The sequence below is a fragment of the Saimiri boliviensis genome, chromosome 4 (genome assembly GCF_048565385.1).
Source record: "Saimiri boliviensis isolate mSaiBol1 chromosome 4, mSaiBol1.pri, whole genome shotgun sequence".
Taxonomy (NCBI): Eukaryota; Metazoa; Chordata; class Mammalia; order Primates; family Cebidae; genus Saimiri; species Saimiri boliviensis.
The window spans coordinates 111,955,715-111,978,793 of record NC_133452.1 but is presented as its reverse complement, the minus strand read 5'-3'; the positions used below and the strand labels follow the sequence as shown (position 1 = coordinate 111,978,793).

General features: G+C 36.9%; 1 protein-coding gene and 1 non-coding gene across 5 annotated transcripts in view; one reads left to right on the top strand and one right to left on the bottom strand.

Moving 5' to 3' along the window:
• Nucleotides 1-23,079, bottom strand: part of FILIP1 (filamin A interacting protein 1) — a 276,138-nt gene that overhangs the window by 122,092 nt on the left and 130,967 nt on the right. For all 4 annotated transcript variants that reach the window (XM_074398045.1, XM_074398046.1, XM_074398047.1 and 1 more), the window contains one exon: nt 8,207-8,488. In XM_074398045.1, coding sequence (XP_074254146.1) covers nt 8,207-8,488 — 282 coding nt within the window. The remainder of the gene's footprint in view (nt 1-8,206; nt 8,489-23,079) is intronic.
• Nucleotides 11,618-11,720, top strand: LOC120363430 (U6 spliceosomal RNA). The gene has a single exon (XR_005578983.1). It is a non-coding gene; the product is annotated as a U6 spliceosomal RNA (small nuclear RNA).

The window sequence follows — 23,079 nt, the reverse complement described above, 5'->3', positions numbered from 1 at the left end:
TTGACTAACTAAACCTCTCCTTGATACTCTTCCCTCTTTACTTCCCTGACTTCTGCATTGCTCTACTCCCCTGGAATCCTCACACCTTCTGACTATTTCGATGGGTCAGGGGGACCTCCTATTTTTAGTCTCCAAATGGGGGTGTCATTTTACCTCCACAAAATACTGCTTCACTAACGCCAGACTATTCATCAATGAACATGGCCGAGACTTTCCCACCCACTCTGTTTGATTCTGCTCATGTTGGTCCCTATCTTCATCTCTACCTGCCCAAAGCCCAACAACTCTTCAAAGTTCAAATTTTTAGTGAAGCTCTTATATTCTCATAATCTTTCCCTCCTTTGTACTCTTGTAATTTATATTGCAATTACTCAATACAATACTCATTCCTGTATATTCGCATCTATCCTAACAAGTCATAAGCTCTTTCTTAATGGTTGCTGTAATATCTAGTGCCCAAAATCATACTTGGCACAGAAGTAGGAGCTCATCAAATACAAGTATTATGATTATTCATCTTTGGATTCCTCAGATCTCTCAAATGGCAATGTTTCTTAAATATTGCAAGATCAATCCATTTTGAATTAATTAATTATTTATTCATTAAAGCCCAAAGAATGAAAGAAGCACAGACAGGAGGCTCACCTATAGTCGGTGGTGAAGAGGAAAAGAGAAACTAGTGAACAATACTTTTAAAAAATGGTTCAGAAACCCAAAAGAATGTGTTTATAAGTTAAGAAGTTACAGAAAAAAAGAAGCTTCTAACAAATTATCTGTTTTATAAATTATCTTTCAAATATTCAACAAACCTTCTGCCATTCACTCAGGATGAAGAGAGATTTCTCAACGTATCAGTGGCTTCGTCTCTGACTTAGCCTGGAAAACACCAGTGCCAAATGGAATGGCAGTGCACTGACCTGCTGTGTTATCCAGTTTACTCTGTGCCTCGTTATACACAGGCAGAAGGGAGCTAACTATAACAACAAAGGAAAAACAATGAAACCCAATTTAAGTCATTTTTTTTCTAAAATGTAGCCAAGTAAAAACATCAAGAGAATTTATTAAAATGGCTTTTTTTTTTCTTTTTTGCTTCAAGAAAAAAATTAATATGTGACTTGTTCTTGAATCATTCCACAAGAATATCATTTTGCCAGATCTTCTATGTTATGGCTTTTTGATATACATACCATTTCTTTCAAACTTTTGTCATTTTTAGTACAGCCAAGTTTACTCACTTTTTTAAAGTGCTATTTTGGGACGAATACAAAAGAAAATTAATCACGGTGCCCAAAAGATGAACCAGGGGTACTATTTCATTACTTTCAGTTTAGACTGGGAAATATGCAACTGGTTTTTCACCCAGAGAGTAAGAATGTTCCAATTTATCAGAAAGTAGTTGGTATTGAAAGTGGTTACTGACAGAAGAATAATAATGGAAACCATCCCAGACACTTCATGCAGGCAATGCAGGCCAGTCACTGTGCTGAGATGACAGGGCTGCATCTGCTGAGGTGTCACTTAAAAAGTCTGAAAAATGTTCCTCTTCAAGAGAAGGTTTACATTACTGGTTCTAGACAAGACTCTCCAAAACACAAAATCTGTGGGAGATCCAACTCCATTTCTAATACATATCCATTAAAGGTGTACTTCAAGAGTTCATGGGATACCTAGATAGGCAAACAAAACAGCAAATGTGCATATTTTGCAAAGAGCCAAGTCCCACAACAAAGGTCATGCTGTTAATAATATTGGCTCAACAATTTTCCATAGATCACTTAACAGGTACCAAAAGCAGCAGGGCACTGGTATACCAAAAAACAAATAGAATTGTCTACAGTATCCAAAATGTTGGATATAGTGTTGGAGAGAATGAGAGATCAAAAAGGAGTCTGAAAAGGAGAAAATTGGCATGACAAGCCTGAAGGAATCTCCATCTCTTCCTTTTCCCCAAGTTACTTTTAAGGCATACCCCCTATAGGCAGACTTGTTCTTGGTCCCATCCCTCCAATATATAAGCTATTTTCTTTGTGTATCATCCTATTTCTTTCTACCTGGAGATCTGATCCCCAAGGGCTGCACTGTTACACAACTCTGGAAGACACCATCCTTAGAGTAGTGCATACAAAGCCCCTCAGAGTTATGCAGTGCCCAGCTCACACAGCCATGTGTCATCCCTGACTGCTGCCATTTTTCTGATTATCTAGATTGCACCAGACTTTGAGGCTCAGATCCCATTTTGCCTTCCTGGTGTTAAAAAAAAAAAAAAAAAAAAGTCTTAAATTTCTCTTACCTAAAAAGTTCATTTGTTCACAAAATAGCTTCGGTCTATGAGTTTACAATGTGCATCTACTTTAAAGAAATTGTGGAGACCAAGAATAAATGAAAGGTCCTGGAACCCAACTGCTCTTGAACCTCCATGGAAAGTGTTATAATGGGAAGGTCATTCAACAGGAGGACCGGAAATTTGGATCTAGAACTCTACACTGCTGTGTGACCTTGGGCAAGTCACAAAACTTGTATGTGGCTTTCATATTTGTAATATAAAGAAGGTGAGGTAGATAAGACACTTTAAAGGTACCTTATAGTTTTAATATTTTATAGAACCTTGAAACCTCCTTTGCCAAAATTATGACAGTGAGAGGACTCCAGCGTGGCTGACTCTTATCTTGCTTCTAGCCTCACAAGCTGGCTGACCTCACTCATTCCTGGGTATAGGCCAAGCTAACCGTGGGAAGAATTTATAGTTTAACTTGGAAGCAAGGTTGATAATAGTACCTCCTAAAACTAACCCCTTCCTAGCTTAGGAACCTATAACTAATGAAAAACCAAGAAACTAAGATTAGGGGAGGGGCCTGAATTCTGCTAAAATGTACGCATAGTTTCTATAATTCCTTACTGCTCAGGAGTCATGTGACCAGAGATCACAAGATTTGGGACTTCCCTAATTGCTCCTATAGATAACACCAGTATTGTAGAACTTAAGACTGGTGTTTTGAGATGTTTTCCAGATTTTTGCATTCTGGCAACTGACTAACCCCACTTGAACCCATAACTCATGACTCCATCAGTCCTGTGGCCCCCACCCAGAAGCACAAGAACTGTTTTCCACATCCCTATAATTCTATCCCCAACCAATCAGCAGCACCCATTCCCCATCCCCTTGCCCACCAAATTATCTATAAAAATCTTAGCCCCTGAGTTCTCAGGGACACTGACTTGCTTAATAACTCCAGTCCTTCCACTTAACCAACCTTGTGTTAAACTGTTTTTCTACTGCAATACCACAATCTCAGTAAGTTGGTTTTGTTTATGTAGCAGGCAGGAAGTACCCATCAGGCATTTATAACCTCCAAACACCACCTCCAGAGTAAGGGCATCTGAGTCCCATAAAGTCACCCCATTAAGAAACAGCAATAGGTGGTCTTTGGAGATCTGGGAGACAACTCATTAAATGCTCCATACATATCAAGCCAGATGACACACAGCCTGAGCTGAAGGTAACTTACCTCATAAGGCATAGTCCTGCTTCTCCTCCCAGCACCAGCCTTTCAGAAAGATTTTTTTTTTCTTATCTTTAGTCTGGCAAACCTAGTACACGACTTCCACACTTTAAAAAAATTTTTTTTTATTATACTTCGAGTTCTGGGACACATGTGCAGAATGTGCAGATTTGTTATATAGGTATACCTGTGCCATGGTGGTGTGCTGCACCCATCAACCCATCATATACGTTAGGTATTTCTCCTAATGCTATCCCTCCCTTTGCCCCACATTCCCCAACAGGCCCCAGTGTGTGATGTTCCCCTCTCTGTGCCCATATGTTCTCATTGTTCAACTCTCACTTACGAGTGAGAACATGTGGTGTTTGGTTTTCTGTTCCTATATTAGTTTGCTGAGAATGATGGTTTCCAGCTTCATCCATGTCCCTGCAAAGGACATGAACTCATTCTTTTTTTGGCTGCATAATATTCCATAGTATATATGTGCCACATTTTCATTATCCAGTCTAACACTGATGGGCATTTGGGCTCGTTCCAAATTTGCTATTTTTGTTGATTCCATTTTTTGTTATCGTGAATAGTGCTGCAATAAACATACATGTGCATGTGCCTTTATAGTAGAATGATTTATAATCCTTTGAGTAAAAACCCAGTAATGAGATTGCTGGGTCAAGTGGTGTTTCTAGTTCTAGATCCTTGAAGCATTGCCACACTGTCTTTCACAATGGTTGAACTAATTTACACTCCCACCAACAGCATAAGAACGTTCCTATTTCTCCACATCCTCTCCAGCATCTGTTGTTTCCTGACTTTTTTTTTTTTTGAGACAAAGTTTCACTCTTGTTGCTCAGGCGGGAGTGCAATGGTGCAATCTTGGCTCACCACAACCTCTGCCTCCCAGGTTCAAGTGATTCTCCTGCTTCAGCCTCCCAAGAAGCTGGAATTACAGGCACACACCACTATGCCCCACTACTTTTTATATTTTTAGTAGACACAGGGTTTCACCATGTTGGTCAAGCTGGTCTTGAACTCCCTACCTCAGGTGATCCACCCACCTCAGCCTCCCAAACTGCTGGGATTGGTATAAGCCACCACGCCCAGCCTGTTTCCTGACTTTTTCAGATCGCCATTCTAACTGGTGTGAGATGGTATCTCACTGTGGTTTTGATTTGCATCTCTCTAATGACCAGTGATGAGCTATGTTTCATAAGTTTGTGGGCCGCATAAATGTCTTCTTTTGAAAAGTGGCTGTTCATATCCTTTACCCACTTTCTGATGGGGTTCGTTTTTTTCTTGTAAATTTTTTTTAGTTCCTTGCAGATTCTGAATATTAGCCCTTTGTCAGATGTGTAGATTGCAAAATTTTTCTCCCATTCTCTAGGTTACCTATTTACTCTGATAATAGTTTATTTTGCTTTGCAGAAGCTCTTTAGTTTAATTAGATCCCATTTGTCTATTTTGGCTTTTGTTGCCATTGCTTTTGGTGTTTTAGTCATGAAGTCTTTGCCCATGCCTAAGTCCTGAACGGTATTGCCTAGGTTTTCTTCCACAGTTTTTATGGGTTTAGGTCTTACAAACATAAGATTTAAACAATCTTTAATCCATCTTGAGTTAATTTTTGTATAAGGTGTAAGGAAGGGGTCCAGTTTCAGTTTTCTGCACATGGCTAGCCAGTTTTCTCAACACCATTTATTAAATAGGGAATCCTTTCCCCATTGCTTGTTTTTGTCAGGTTTGTCAAAGATCAGTTAGTTGTAGACGTGTGGTATTACTTCTGAGGCCTCTGTTCTGTTCCATTGGTCTACATATCTGTTTTGGTACCAGTACTATGCTGTTTTGGTTACTGTAGGCTTGCAGTATAGTTTGAAGTCTGGCAGTGTGATGCCGCCAGCTTTGTTCTTTTTGCTCAGGATTGTCTTGGCTATGCGGGCTCTCTCGTGATTCCATATGAAGTTTAAAGTGTTTTTTTCCAGTTCTGTGAAGAAGGTCATTGGTAGCCTGATGGGGATAGCTTTGAATCTATAAATTACTTTGGGCAGTATGGCCATTTTCATATTGATTCCTCCTATGCATGAGCATGGAATGTTTTTCCATTTGTTTGTGTCCTCTCTTATTTTCTTGAGCAGTGGTTTGTAGTTCTCTTTGAAGAGGTCCTTTACATCCCTTGCTAGTTGTATTTTTAGGTATTTTATTCTCTTTGTAGCAATTGTGAATGGGAGTTCACTCATGACCTGACTCTCTGTTTGTCTGTTACTGGTGTATACGAATGTTTGTGATGTTTGCACATTGGTTTTTATTCTGAGACTTTGCTGAAATTGCTTGTCAGCTTATAGAGTTTTTGAGCTGAGACTACAGGGTTTTCTAAATGTACAATCACGTCATCTGTACACAGAGATAATTTAACTTCCTCTCTTTCTATTTGAATACTCTTTCTTTGTCTTGCTTGATTGACCTGGCCAGAACTTCCCATGCTATGTTGAGTAGGAGTGTTGAGAGAGGGCATCCTTGTTCTATGTCAGTTTTCAAAGGGAATGCTTCCAGCTTTTGCCCATTCAGCATGATATTGGCTGGTAACTTCCACATTTTTACTAGTCCACTCACATTGCTAATGTCAACTCCCTCCCACTTTTAAGTACAACACTCCCCCATGTGACAATGCTACTAGAAGACAAGTGTCTACTACTATAAGAATACATATCTATAGCTCTAAATATAGGAGCACTCTCACTTTAAACAAGTCTAATATAGTTAAATCTGCATTTCCAAGGACATATGCTTATATATATGGACTTGTATATGTGTATGTGCATCTATATATGGAATAGATTATCTGCTTTGCAAATCATTTAGCCATGGAATTCCTTAAAATACCAGGTCCTTCACTTATCTTTCTCTTCATTGCCTCCCACATAAATGATGTCTTGCACTTTTTATTTATTGATAGTTGCTCCAGAATATATCTGTTATGTAATTTAGTATATTGTATTTATAAAGATTAATCAAAAGAAAAATGCATTTCTTTGGAGACTTCTGACTAATTTCTTTAATATCTCAGAAGTATGAGTTTATATTTTGCATAGCTAGGATCTGAAACCATTTCTAGCACCACTATGAACATAAAAATCACACGAATCTTTCCAGAGTTTAACATGATATAACAGCCTTATACAGAAATTAGAGTCTGCAAGAGCCACTGGCTTCATAGGAGCCTCCATGGATGGAAAGAAGTGAGCTAATGATATTGTTTCATGAAGGTTTCTAAGGCAAAAGTTCTACCTTTCACTCAGGTCAATAGCTCCGGCTGGGGGCAGCTTAAAAGGTGAAATAATTCTACCTCTGTATACAACAAATGTTAATAGACAAAAATACTAACCACATTTCTGAGAGTAATTAAGCTATTTTTAGTAACACTGCCTGCTCTAGAAAATGTTACCTTTTGCTGTGAAATGCCAATGTGATTTTTCTCGGTCTGTAAATGGTAAGCTCAATCGTATTTGTTTGTTTGTTTAAACATCAGTTTTGTATGTTGTTTGTTTTTCTTTACCCCAGGGGTTTCCTTATCTGTATACACACAGATGATAACAGGAACAGAGTGACTCACTCTAGTGTAGAGTAGGTTGCAATTACCTCTCAAAAGCTAGCAGTACCCATAAGCCAACAAGGATTTTATTTCATGCAATTGTTATTAATATTATTCCTTCAGAGGCACATGCAAGCTAAGAAACTAATAAAAACGAAAATGAAAATAGTAGCTCCACTTTCTAAGTTATATTCTCCTAAAAAAAAAAAAAAAAAAAAAAAAAGTATTGTTCCTCTACTTCCAGTAATCTAATTGTTCAGGGCTCAAAAATTCAGAAGAATCCTGATTTCCTGCCTGCCTCCTGGGTCCCTAGAAATACAAACTTAATGGGAGGGAGGGACCTGGCTCATGGCAACTAAGTAAGATTGGTGGGGGTGGACAAAGGAAAGAGCACAGGATGAAGAATCAGGAAGGCTGAGATGAGATCTAGACAAACCTTTAATCCTTCTAGGCCTCAGATTATTCATTTATAAAATACAGATGATATCCACATTTTTATTGTGATCATATGAGATAGTAGATTTGAAAATGCTTAGGAAACTATTAGGTATTTCATAATGAATGCAATGCTCTGCTTATTTGTGTGCATCTCATCTCCTATGATGTTATAGAATATTGAGGATGAAAGTTTAAAAAAAAAAAGAGAGAAAAGACTGTGCAATAAGGCTGGTTTCAAGAAAGCCTTTTTTTTTTTGCCTCTATTTCCCCTTCTCTCTTTTACTCTACCTTCTAGAAAAATAACAAAAGTAACAATTGATCTTAACTCTCCATTTTAATCATCACTGTATTTCTGCATTTGTCAGTCACAGTCAATGTCTAAATTAGATAACCTAATTGATTACCTACTGACTGAAAGGACCTGTATTAAACCATTACCAAAAGCATATAATGAAGAAATTTTATGCTTTTAGGGAAGTTCAAAATTGGAATAGACTTTTTCATTTATCATTTATTCAACAAATACTTGTTTAGTGCAAACTTGTGCCAAGCACTAGGGATTTAGAAATAAGGGAAATATATCTCTTTCCCTATAAAGTTCATGATTCAGAGAGGGAAACAGATTTACATTCTCTTATTTTATAGCTTAGAAACCAAAAACACAACAGTTGGGAAAATTTGACTCTACCTGCAATTCCCCTTCCATTATGCTGAGTAGTTGAATGAGGTCTTCTTTGGATAACTCCAGGGATTTCTTAGTCTTTCGTTCACTTTCTCCAGATGTTTTTAGGTGTCGTTTGACAGTTCCTGAGGCCATGATATCATCTTCCTTCCTATTTGATTTCTTCTTCTTTTTTGCATCTTCTGAGAGACTTTTTTCACCAGCATTGCTGATGATAGAGGGCTTGGGACAGGAGATATGCCCATCAGATGAACTTTCACCACCTTGGTTTCGAGATCTCATTCCCACCTACAACACATAAAAAAAAAAAGATAAGATGTTCTTTACCACCTTCAAAATTATTTTTGCCTAAATACTTAGAAACTTATAGTAGATTTTCCACATCACCAATAAAGAAAAATCAAATGAATATTTTATTAAAATTTTCAGGAAATCCCTTTGATGGTCTTCAGAAAAAATATAAGTAAGATTTTAACCTGACAAAGCCCTCAAGCCAAATGATCAAGGTCAATATCAACAGTGCTAAGTCATATTGCTATTACATAGCCCCCACAATAATATATGAATATTGGTTCATTAATTGTAACAAATGTACTATACTATACTAATAGAGAATGTTAATTATAGAGGAAACTGGGTGCGGAGACATATGTGTATTATCTTTCATGATGTTATGAATCTAAAACTGTTCTAAAATAAAATAAAAATAAATAAAATAAAAACTATTTTAAGATAAAATAAAAAGTTTCTTTATTTGTCAGAAAATTCAAACCTGAAACCCTGCCAGGAACCAGCTGGATGTCACAGTATGAAAAAAAAAAAAAAAAAGCCCACATAGGGTGGGAGCTTAAAATGGAGAGAGGAAAAGGGAAAAGCAAAGGGAAGAGGAGGGTGGTGTCGCTTTTATTGATATGCAATTCTATTTTCCCATAGCCTCTATTTTAAAATCAGGTCTTTTAATGTCATTTACAGTAATAAGAGCGCAAAGAATTGGGAGAAAATGAATCATTTCAAAATCAAAATTTAAAACAATGTTTTGAGGTAAAATAAAAAAGACAAAGCAGTAGCTAAGATATTAACTTGTCCCATGAGAAGCACATTCAAGTCATTCCATGATGAATGCTTTATAGTTTCTCTGTCAGTCTTTGAGCAAAAGAATTGTACCAACAGGTACGGTACAAACAAACATACTGAACTCACAGGCTAGGTCTTAAAGTACTGTGAAGAGAGCTCTAATATCCTGGGGGTGTATTACAAAATTTGCCTAAACCCTTAAATATAGTAGATTAGCTCATGGGCTTATTTAAAAACTTACAGTATAAATAGTCCTTACCATGAACAGCTAAGCAACAAGATTTTCATCATTCATTCCAGATAAAATACAGTGACTTTGTTATCTGAAAGTAAATTTCCTTTATGAACCCAACCATATTTGAGAAACTAAGTAAAGATATTTTTAAAAAACATTAGGTTTGTAACACCAAAAATAAACATGGTGTGATGTTTCCTTTCAGACAGTGAATATCCAATTCTTCCAATGAATCTTGAAATCTACATTAACGCTCTTTTTTGAAAATTAAACTTATAAGCAAATAGACCCTCTTATGTATGTATGAACTTTCTACAGCACCCCAACTTTTAACAATATAAACTGAAGGAATGTTCCTTGACACTAGCACCCTGTTTTCTGGTTCACTCAATGATTAGTTTCCAATTTTAGAGTATCTTTTGTGCTTCTCTAGTGAACAAAGAATAGAAGTTTCTTTGTAATGGAAGCCAGAGCACTTTAGAACAACCCTACTGTATTTTATCACAGCTTATTTGTGGGCAGAATGGGCTGACTTAAGCACCAAGCCAAAAAAAGAAGAAGTGATGAATAAAGAGTTTTGAATTTAACTCATGATGTGTTATGGCTTACAACTAAGACACATGGACTTCCCAAATTGAACTATGATTCTGTACTACTTCATACCACATGTGAATTCCTTTTATCTGAAATAATTTTCTCTAAAAGATCTTAAAGCTCTTTGAGATGACATGTAAAATATTGATTTGACAGCTTTAATTTAAATCATCAGTTAATAGAAGTCCCAGGCAATAGTTCCCAAAGCACAGGAAGAGCTTAAGCATACACAGTATTATTATCTGATTGTATTACGTATTCGTACCTTAACTCCCTAAAACGTCTGTCTTTATAGGATCCATAGTATTAGGATATTCCTAAGAAGACAAATGTAATAACTATTCATATGTTACCTGCATTTACTCAATCACAATTATATCTGCAAACATACAGAAAATAAAGTATATTTAGTATCAACTTTATGTTTAGTTCTTTCTAAAAATGCCAGTCTGAAATTAATGTTTTAAAATAAATTTTATTATACTATTATATTAATGACTTTTACAGAAAAAAATCCACCCATTTTAGAATTATCTAATTATTTTATATAATTATTCAGGTTAAAAGCTTAAGTTCCCCATTACCTTCTACATTAATTCACTTTAACTGATGGAAAAATCTCATGTGGTAGACCCATGATGTTAATTTTATCTTAACAAATATTTTTCTTTTGTGATATTGAAATTTCATATTAATTACTTTTCCCTTTGGCATGAGCATATAGATTTTTAGTTCTTTCTTGGTCAGATAAATGAGGTCTTCCATCTATCTTCACAATAAAGTCAGCAATCAGCACCTGTTCTATCTCAGGAATACAGAAGTACTCAGCAATAACAAACGAATCCAGAATGTTTTAGCAAGGAATTAGCATCTATGAGGAAGATAAACATAACTTCTAACAGAATAACTAAGTCTGTTATTGATAATGTCCACTTCAAAGTGCTTTATTCTATTTTGGAGAGAGAAGACATCAAAGCAATAATGGACTTGCATGTGTCAAATACAGTGACATTTATACCTTCATATTTTTAAAACCTCTCACTTTAATAGCTCTCTTCATATTATTTTCTCTTTTTTAAATTGCATTTTAGGTTTTGGGGTACATGTGAAGAACATGCAAGATTGTTGCATAGGTACACACGTGGCAGTGTGATTTGCTGCCTTCCTCCCCCTCACCTCCCCATACCATCTCCCCAATTCCCCACACCCCGCTGTCCCTCCCCTATTTCTCTCCAACAGACCCCAGTGTGTAGTGCTCCCCTCCCTGTGTCCATGTGTTCTCATTGTTCAACACCCGCCTATGAGTGAGAACATGCGGTGATTGATTTTCTGCTCCTGTGTCAGTTTGCTGAGAATGCTGGCTTCCAGGTTCATCCTTGTCCCTACAAAGGACACGAACTCATCATTTTTTATAGCTGCGTAATATTCCATGGGGTATATGTGACACATTTTCCCCGTCCAGTCTATCATCGATGGGCATTTGGGTTGGTTCCAGGTCTTTGCTATTGTAAACTGTGTGTGCAGCACATATACTAAAATTGGAACGATACAGAGAAGATTAGCATGGCCCCTGTGCACAGATGACTCTCTTCATATTTTTAATAGCTCTTAAGTGTTACACAGTATAGGAAGCATTTTATATACAGTAACTTGTTTAATATTTATATCAACTCTGAGAAGTAGGTGCTATACTCAGGTTTATAGAAGAAGCTCTGAGGTTTAAAGAAATTAAATATATTTCTCTGGATCACACAGCTACTCCTCCTGGATAGAAAAACTAGAATTTGAACTCAGGTCAGACATTAAATACTATCCACTATACAGCTTTCCTCTAAGTTCTTAAACACATGCTAATTGGAAGAGAAGAGATTCCTCATAAATCAGAGGATCAAGAAAAGTTACGGGTCAGACAAAGTGGCCCACGGCCATAATCCCAGCACTTTGGGAGGCTGAGGCAGGTGAACCAGCCTGGCCAACATGGCAAAACCCTGTCTCTACTAAAAATACAAAAATTAGCTGGGAGCGGAGGCGTGCAGCTGTAATCCCAGCTGCTAGGGAAGCTGAGGCAGAAGACTTGCTTGAACCTGTGAGGCAGAGGTTACAGTGAGCTGAGATTGTGCCACTGCACTCCAGCCTGGGCCACAGAGCAAGATTTCGTCTCAAAATAAAAGAAAAAGCTACAAATGCTCACTAAGATGTTTTATCACTTCACACTACAGAATTTGAGAAATCCATGTATATGTCTTCCTCAATAGACACTCTTGCAACACTCACATAGCAATTTAAATTAGGTTACTAAGAAATAATACATTTTCTGAAATAATTAAACCTACTGCAGAACTTCTAAGATGATGAATCATTCAAAAGTCTTCCTGAGAAGCAATCTGGTCAATTATTAAGGGTACAGTTATGAAAACAGGATGTAAAGTCTGAACAGAGACAATTGCAGACTTATTGTGTTAAAAGCCCTGGAGCTGAACAACAGTAAACACTTCATCAGTGTTGGCCAAATCCTGTCTATTGTGCTTACAAGGGTTGCAGACAGGTAACAGAAAAGGCATCCAGAACTCCTTAGGCTTCTGTATATAGCTCATTGCACAGCTCCAAGTTTAAGACACGTAGATAACATTTTCTGAAAGAAGCCAAGAATGCGTTTGTATCATCCCAGTGTATATCCTTTAAAAAAAGTTCTTCCCAAGAAAAAGATATAAATAAACTGAAGATTCATATCAGGTTTTATGACCTTTTTAAAAAAAAAAATCAGCGTTAACTCGGGCACAGATGCTTCTCTTTGATAAGCAAATTATCTTAACAGAGTTCATAAAATATACTTACTTTCCATAGTAGTCAGCAATAATTTGCATGGAATTTGCTAACTAGAGTGTGAAGAAAAGAAAGACCAAATGTTATTCTGAAACTTCCTCTTTTAACTATGACCCTGTCTTCTTTTTATTCCCCTGCTCCAGACCTTCCAGAGCATACTCTCAGATGAATAATATAACAGGAATCAGAAAATGTAAAGCCTTTTAGTCATTTATGCTGAACTAACAATTATTTCTAGAGCAAGTATTTTTTTGAACAAGAAAAGGAAAAAAAAGAAAGAAAGAAAAAAAAAATGTCTACAGCAATTTTAGCTCCCAGACTTCCTTAGCTCTTAAATCTTGACCTTGAATTTTCCCTAGCACTCTCACCTTTGGCCTTGCCCCTTTCCAAATTTGTATTTTCCTGTTACGATTCAACATCGCTCAAAATACTCCCCATCCCACCACCAAGAACTTATTTTCTGTATAAATTAGGTTTTGGCATCTTTCCTATGCTTCTCAGGTATCCAACCCCCATCTGCTCCTGGTTTTTACTTTATCTATGCATATTTTCAAGAACCTACCTAGTGTATAGAATGAGATGCCATAATAATTTTATATATTTAACTTCTATTTTTAAATTACTTTATAGAATTATGAGGAAGAATTATCATAGTAGAAAAGGAAAGCACATAATTACAGAAAAGCTGAGATTTTACAATGTGGCCTGGCAAAAGGCCTGCTGCAAGTGGAGCTTCCAGAACATTACCACAGAACTCTCCTGACTCTTTCTTACACATAAATGACAATATCCAAATCACCCAAAACTCAAAAAGAAAATATCTGTTCTAGTTTTATGTCATCAGTGAATTTTCACTTGCAAAAGACCAATTAAATCAACTAATTTCTTCCCTGCCAATGCCAGATTACTTCCTAAGTGTGTTATCTTATTGGTTAAATCTGCATATAAACATCCCAAATCATGAAATGTTCAAATATTTCACATTAGGTTATCATGTATTCTATAGCACATATTGCTCAGAAATGTTCCAAGTTTGCCTCTAAATTTTTCTTTCTTCTCTTCACCCTATTTATGCAACAAGCCATGTAAAATATTTGTTTTACTTCTCATTACCTATACTTACTAAATCCTAAAAAAAAAACTAAGGTTTTTATTTAAAGGATTTTTTATCCTATTAGGGTAGATTTATGCAGGCAAATTGAAAATTCCTCTAAGTAATTTCACAAAATGTTAGAATTCAGAAAAAGGGATTCTCTTGGAGTCACCGCAGTGATGTTGTCATCAAAAGGCCAAGGAAAATATTATAACTGTGGCAAAATAGAAAAATATTATTCTACTTCAGCTTAAAACTATGGTGAAATATTTTATGAAGTTCTGTTTAATATCCTTCAAGAACAATACCAGTAGGCCCAGAAAAATTTCCAGAAAAAAAGGACAAAAAATATAACAAGAGAATAGATCAGGAAACTGCCGTGAAATAAGACATCTTTTTAAACTAGCATTCCTGAGTCTAAAAGAATGTACAATTTGAGTTTTAAACTTTGAATGGTAATATATGGTATCAAAAAAACATTTTGATTAAAATCCCCAAACTGATGGACTCTTTTATCATAATGTGTTCTGCATCTGTCCTTTACTTTCCATTCTACTAACAATGACCTAGTATTGAAGATCCTCTACTTCAACAGAAACTGTATTTCCAGTCTTACCTAACTTCAATGCCTCCCATACATTTATCATGCTTGTTTAGTCACTGATTACAAACTATGTCTGGTATATTTTATTTCTATATCTTTGCTCATGAGTTTATTTCCTAAAATGGCCTGTTCTTTCCTGGCACTCTTCAGGCCTCCTCTGATTATTCCAACATGTGCCAATTCTCCTTCCTGGGCAATTCTATACACTTATTTGCTCTCTATATGAATTACTTGGTGCTTTTAACGCTTGCTTTTTATTATTGTTATTGTTCCAATCATAATCTCTTTAAGGACATTTAATAAGACTTCTTCAAATCATTTAAATACCAATTAACAGACATTATTTGATGGTTTGAATGTATAACATTTTACATATTAGAATATAGGTTTATAGAACTCATTGCTTCCAATTAAAATAACTGGATAAAATATAATTTAAAAGAAAGGACTATTTAGATACATTTGTTGTTAACAGATGCCAAAAGCAATTAGCAATATTTGGAGAGATTTCTAAAACTAAAATAATAAAAGTTTCATGATAGTAACATGTACACTTTGGGATAAACATGGTGAATTAAAACTTGCATTTATTTCCACTCTCCCCTGAAACATACTAAAATAAAAATAAAGAAACAAAAGATGACAGATAAAAGGGGTGTAAATGACAGCAGATGATGATGAGAGATGGCAACACAATTTTGGAGGATGGACAGTCAATAGACGAATGGGGACTTACTTGGCACCTAAATGCTAGCAGTGAAGAAAGTAAAAGAGATGCAAATTGTTCAATTTTCCCAATTACTCTCAAGCTAGGGATGTATTGGCTTCACAGGGCAGCAGAGTAAATAGGACACAGGTCGTGGATCCTTAAGTCATGGTGTATGTTTAGGAAATACTCATGATATTTGAGTCCTGGGTGGCTACAGCAAGATTCAAACCAGATCCCTCCAACTCGAGGCTGGAACTTCTTGTACTTTATTCTTGTCACTGAGCATGAAACATCAGCGCCCTTCCTCACTCCTCCTTCCCACTGTCCCTCCACAACATCTCTCTTCCCTACTTCAGCTAGTACTGACTTATTCCTCTGTGAAACTCCTGTAGCACATCTAGTTTCTACCACCCATTTAGCACTTAATAATACTGCCTACTGTGGTTCTTGAACGGCTCCTGGTATTAGTCTGGTTGACTCCTCTATAATGCAAACAACTTTGCGTAAGAATAGTGTTTCTATATTATCTTCCTAAATTAACTGCCATGCTAGCCCCTCTACTCCTACAATTGAGGAAATTGAGGCTCAGAGTCACACAGCTGATCAAAGAAACAGTTGGAACCAGGACTCAAGTCTCATGAGTATTTCCTAAACATAAACCTTGACTTCAAGACCTGTAATCTTGCAGCATGGGTATTACACTTCACTTACTTATACTCACTTCCGGTGTCTATAAAAGGCTTTTTAATTATTTTCTTTTTTACTTCAATCACAGAAAAAGGCTACTTTCAATTATACAAAAGAGAAAAGCATTTACTGTCTAGTAATACACTATTATATATAGTGGTGATGACATAATGACATTTTTTTTCTGGCATTTTCAACATCAGTGATTCCTGCTTGAACCTCAAGTACATTTTAAAATATTTTTATATTTATAATTCTTTATAATTCTAATGTCACTGTCACTACCGGACACAGCATGTAATATATAATCATTGGTTAAATAAAAAGAGTACAACCTTCACATTTAAGTGATTATGAACATTCTTTTGTTTTCTGGTAAATTTTACCTTTACTTTTTCTACTTGACTACTATAATTTTTTCAGACATTTTAGTAGTACCATCTGGCTTCTGAAGAAAAGGGAATGTCACCATTTAGTTTAATTAAAGTTTCTAAACGTTTGGAAAATTACCAGACTCCTAGTTAGCCAGGACTAGAATTTCTTCCTGCATTTCATCAGGCTCAAAATTGAATAAGAATCAGTCATTTCCCTGTCACTAAGAAAACAGGGCTATTGGTAGCCAGAAAGACAGGTACCTTTGACATTATCTCAGCAGTCAGTATTTGCTGAATTATTCTTAAATATTGCCTTTGTTTGCAATAACAATAGCTGACATTAAGTGTGGAGCTTATGACACTGAACAGTGGGTTAACCACCGGATACACATTGGTGCAAAAGTAACTACGGTTTTTGCATTATTGAAATTTGCCATTTGATATTGGAATACATTCTTAAATAAATGTGTTTATGTTATACATCATTTTAATGTACATTTCTTGCTTTTTTTGGCTAATGACTTACTACTTGCTATTTATTTTATATGTGTTTCAGACTATGGAAATGATGTTACAAAAAGCAAATTCAAGGGATTTTGTTATTCAAGTTCAAAATGGGTAGTAAAGTAATGAAGACAGCTGGCAACATCAACAACATGTTTGTTGCAGGAACTGCTAACAAACATACAGTGCAGTGGTAGTTCAAGAAGTTTTACAATGGAGATGAGAGCATTAAAGAAGAGGAGTACAGTGGCTGGCCGTCGGAAGTTGACAATGATTCTTTTACAAATACAGAAGTTGCTGAAGAACTCAATGTCGACCATTCTACAGTCATTTGGCACTTGAAACAAACTGGAAAGGTGAAAAAGCTTGATAAGTAGGTGGCTCCCAGGCTGAGCGAAAATTTTTAAAAATCATCATGTGGAAGAATTGTCTTCTCTTATTCTATGCAATAACTATAAACCATTTCTCAACATGATGTGACGCACAAAGAAAAGTGGATGCTATACAACAACTGGCGATGACCAGCTCTGTGGTTGGACTGAGAAGGAGCTCCAAAGGACTTCCCAAAGCAAAACTTGCACCAAAAAAAGGTCACAGTCACTGTTTGGTGGTCTGCTGCCGGACTGAACTACTAAAGTTTTCAGAATCCTGGTGAAACCATTACATCTGAGAAATATGCTTAGCAAATCCATGTGATGCACTGAAAACTGTAATGCCTGCAGCTGGCCTTGGTCAACAGAAATGGCCCAACGCTTTGCAACAATGCCAGACCACACGTTGCACAACCAACTCTTCAAAAGTTGAATAAATTGGGCTACGAAGTTTTGCCATAATCACCTGACCTCTTGTCAACCTACTGCTACTTCGTCAAGAATCTTGACAACTCTTTGCAGGGAAAACACTTCCACAACAGCAGGATCCAGAAAATACTTTCTAAGAGTTCATCGAATTCTGAAGCATGGATTTTTATGCTACAGGTATAAACAAACTTATTTCTCATTGGCAAAAATATGTTGATTGTAATCATTCCTATTTTGATTACTAAAGATGTGTTTGAGCTTAGTTGTAATAATTTAAAATTCAGTCTGAAACCACAATTACTTTTGCACCAATCATTTCCTGACATACTGATGACAGCGTGGTAAAGCAAGTACTATAATTATTCTTCTTATAAGGAAAATGAGGCTTAGAGAATTGTAGTCATTTGCCCAAATGATATGGACAGCACCTGGGAAAGCGTGAGCTAGAACACAGGTCTGTTTGGATTCTCCATGTGCAAGAAGTCTGAATGGAATTTGCCATCACATCAAGACTATTGCATACAAATACATTTATAGTCACCTTGTCATGAGCTGAAATAAGTTTAGTCACAGGGCATAGCATCCCCCAAGAAGTTTCAAACAATAATAAATGATAAAGAATCCCACTATTCCAGTGGAAATTTTTCTCTTAATTGTGCAATGATTCTTTCTTCTAAGACCACATTCTCTTTCCCTACTTCTTCATCACACTGCCTTTCTACTACTCAATACTTGAGGTTTTCAAAGGAGCTGAATGGTAACTTTGCCCTTACAGTCTTGACTTTTGACTTCTTGGATTGAGAAAATCATTAATACTTCAGAAACAGAACAATTTTATGACAAGTGGATATGAGTAGTACTGGTTTTCAAAAGTAACTGTATTAAGAACAATTCTAGTTTGTGGATTATTCTATTAAGCCAACTGTACAAAATTTCCTGATAGAAAAATGTTTATCTTTATATAGCAAATATTCTCAATTTTATTGCATTTTCCAGAAACTCAAGGCAAATCCCAATTGATGGTTCATGTTCATAAGACAAGTTAACCTCCATGAGGTGAAAGACATGCAGTGGTTTGGATGATATCATTGCTTTATGCTGACAAAGGGAAAAAAAAAGAAATACAGCACAGTTCATCCCATCTTTGTGGGGCTGATGACTTCATGTGTTCTAATTGCCTGCACATACTTCAACTGTATTCAGGTGTCCTTTAAATGTCTTTACTTTCAAATCCCTAGAGTATTTCATAACATAAAAGAATAACTTAAAATCAGATGTAATGTATGAAGTCAAGTTGTGTCTTTTTTGAACTCCTCCTGACTTCTGTCTCTTCTAATTGGTCCTGAGATCCCTTGTCTTAGATTAGATCAAAGCATAGAGAGCCTAAATTGAAAACAGACATAGTTACTACATAAACCAATAAAGGAGAAATGTAAAAATTATTCCCATTAAAACACATCCTATGAATGCAACTGAATCTACATGACTGTCAAAGATGTTTATTAGATGTTTAAAGATGTTTATCACTCTGATATTGTGTTAAGAGACCCTGGATACTGCATCAGTCAAGCAATCAACATAAACTTAGTTGCTATGTAAATGCGAAGGCTGGCAAGAGCCACAAAGTTGAAGAGCTTTGTGATGAACTAATTAAGGTGCACTAGAAATTTATTTTATCTAAAATGTCATGCCACAATACGGAAGTTTCAGGCTCAGTGTGGGCAGGAAGTATATAAGAAAATGAGTCATCACATTTTGGAATAACTTTTTCAAATACATAATGGCCCTTAGCCTCTTACCTTCTCTACGCTCCAGCCACCCTACCTCAGCACACAACCAACACCACACTGGACCTTAAGGTGTCTCATCACCTCATACATCAACATACTTAGTGTTTGTTTCCTTAACATGCTCAATCTTGCTAAAGATGTTTGCCATTAACCCCAAGGAATCAAAAGAGCTGCATCCCTAACCCCACACACTTATTCTGTAGTCCTGGACAAATCACTTAACTCTCTAACCCACAAGGTCCTCATCTGTAAAACAAAGACAATAATGCCTTGATGTACTACCCACACTGTATGCATGTGAAATCATAACGCCCGTTCTACTCTCCATATGTATGTGAAAATATTTACTAGAAATATTAAGGCAAGAAGCATTAACCTATGGCAGATTAACTTTTGGAGTCATCAAACACTTCTCAATATCCTCACATAGGTAGCACCAGGAACAAAGCCACTTACTTTCAACTGTGAGCATCTAGCACAGGGATTGGCAAACTTTTTCTTTAAGAGACAGACATTAAATACTTTAGGTTTTTCAGGCCATATAGTCTCTATTGCATCTACTCAACTGTATTATTATAGCACAAAGGCAGCCAACAAACAATATATAAATGAATGGGTGTGGCTGGAGTTGACCCTTAGCTTTTAGTTTGCCAACCCTGATAGAGACTATGTGACAAAAATGATGAGTGTGTTTAAACTGGGATAAATAGAAATAATTTCTGCCACTCCTCATTCTGTGCTCTAGTTTACAGTAACTAGAAAATTACTGAAAATAAGAGAGAAGAAGAAGAAAAAAAAAACGCCATTTCTTCTCTTCCAGATAAACTGAAGGAGGACATGAACATAAAAGGCTTCTTCCACAAAGTTTGAGGAATCTAAGGTGGAAGAATCTGACATTCTGTTTCCTGGCTAAACTTTGATGACAGTAGGACTCTGCTGACATTAGCCATCATGCATGGGATATGCAGACAGGAAATGCAGTTCTAGCAACATGTGCCTGTAGAAAGGAGGTGATAGCAAGGAATGCCCACTAAGTGTATAGAGGAGATACAGAAGTTAGTGGCCATGTGCCCAGCAAAAGTGGAAGGTAGCTTGGAGAGGCAGCTGACATACTAACAGGAGAGTCACCAAGGCAGACGGTCTCAAGCAGATCACCCAAACTGGAGTTGAAATGGAAGGCACAGCTATGCTTGAAGGACTCTGCAACCTTTGTGTGAGTTATGATGGGATTCTAAGACAGCAGTAGAGATAGGAGAATTTTACAGGAAAGAACTACGGGCACTACTTCACCAGAAGACAAGCTGAGAGACGACATCAGAGCATACAGGTAGGATGGGCTTTACAGGCATGTGACCCATTACAGTTACACAGGGCCCTGCACTCAGTTTAATGCTCAGATGTAGCTATCTTGAAATTCTTATTTTTGAACAAGAGGACCTACATTTTCATTTTGCACTGTACCCTCCAAATTACATGCCCAGTCCTGACGGCAGCAGGGAAGCCAGTCTAAACTAGATAATTGGATGTGCTTCCCATCCTACTTCCACCAGACTACCACACTAGCAAACTCCCCTCCCACTCTCCAACACTGATGCTCAGTGTTGTGTGTTACCACAAGATATGGGGGAGGAGAGCTTGGGAGAAGGCAAAGGAAAGATGGAAATGGAATTTTTGTTTGATCTAGGATTGAGTTATGCATATTGAATGTAACAACAACAAAATAATCACCAGATAAAATTTTACCAGAAAATATCCAAGTTAAGTTCTCTACTTCTGTCAGGCATTACAAGAAAGGAGAATAGGATGGTTAAGTAAAGAGCAAAGTTGAATTCATTAAAAAATTATTATTAGACTTGTGTCCCTGAGTTGTATGTGTATCTTAACTTTGAAATGTAATACTGATTACAGTTTTATAAACTATAAAGTACTACAGGACTTTCACACTATGCATGCAAAGGAATTTTTCTTCAAGTCTCATCACTATTCTTCTTTCCTTGATTTTGAAAAAGAAAAGCAAGAAGACTCATCTGGGGCCTGGAGGCAGCCAGAGTTCAGTCTTTCCAACAGTGAAATGACTGTACAGCTCCTCTCAGAGGAGGCTGGTGAGGACCTCTCAGTAAGAGGGAATGGTACAGGAGTAATCTGTCCTAAAGCTATCCATTGCCTCTCTTTCTGCCCCTCCTCAACTTCTTACTTTAGACACATTTCTCATTTTCCCATCTGTGCTCCTATTCTATGCTTTCACTAAAATTTTAAAATGAAATCCCAGTGATATGCTGCTTTTGTAGAGGCCTCTTTACCCCTCACTTCCTTGAAGTGTGCCCCAAGCCCAAACATGACCCCTCATATCCTCTTGAACTCTCTCTTCCAGAATCGCAGAATGGTGCTGAGAAATCAAGTTGGTTAAATTTAAATGGCATAGCAGCATGACTACTTTAACTCTGTATTCCTCAGAGTCTTTGTTTGTTAATACTAGAGAATCTTTGATTGAAATTAAAATAGAAGTAGCCATTTTTAAAGAGGCTGTTGAAGAAAGAGCGAGGAAGGTATTTCTTTAAATCATATCACTAGCCTATTCTCCTTTGTGAAATAAGCCCTGGCAGAGGAAGGGAAGAAGAACACTGCAGACATATCTTTTTCCTCCTCTTCCCTCTCAACATACCTAATTCCCAAATCCCCCTTTCTCTGCCAAGTGTCAACTTCCTCGTTTGAGTCTCAGTCCTACATTCCTTTCTTAGAAAGCCATGCTGAACCTACAGTTCACATATCAGGCATATCTTAGCTCCTAAAACCTGATGTTGAGGGTGGAGGAGCAGGAGTACCAAGGCTATACCAGCCTGCAGGGCTCCAGGAGCATACTGCAAGTGAAAAACCTTCCTCTAAAAGCCTAGGACAGGGGTGCTCAAGCTTCAGTGTACCTCAGAATTCCCTGGAAAGCTTGTTAACAGATTATTGGTCCTTACCCCCAGACCAAATCTTCTTCGCAGACATGGTTTCAGTGTGTGTGTGTTTAATGAGACATTTTTTGGGTACCGGATTTCACAAATAGTCTATTTAGATCTTGTTGATAAAGTCAGAATATTTAGCATCACTTGATCTTTAGTCCCACATAGCTACATTTAGCTGGAGTTGAGTAGTAGCTCACTCATTTAGAAGGAGCATTTGCTAGCTAGTTTACCACAGTGCTTATCACTTACTATTACCTCTCGAGCACTGAGACTACGAGTCAATTGCCATGTATTTATTACTATATTTGTACCGTGTGTGTGTGTGTGTGTGTGTGTGTGTGTATTGCAGAGAAAATTTTCTCTGTACCTAAGGGGAAAAACAAAAGCTACACCAAGAGAGTTTCATATTTCAATTTAGAAGAAAAAGGAAGAGAGAATTTTTAGTTCTCAGGGGTTTAGTACACAACTACTTTGCCAGCATCACTGTTTATTATCCATCTATCCTCCGAGACCAATTGAGTTTGGGTCTAGTCCGAACAAGCCTGGATGGCAACAGGAACGCAAGGGGGATGGGTGGAAGCAAGAGGCCAACTCTGTGTGTAGGGTGTTCAAAGAAACCTCTTGGAAAGGAATTGTCCAAGAAG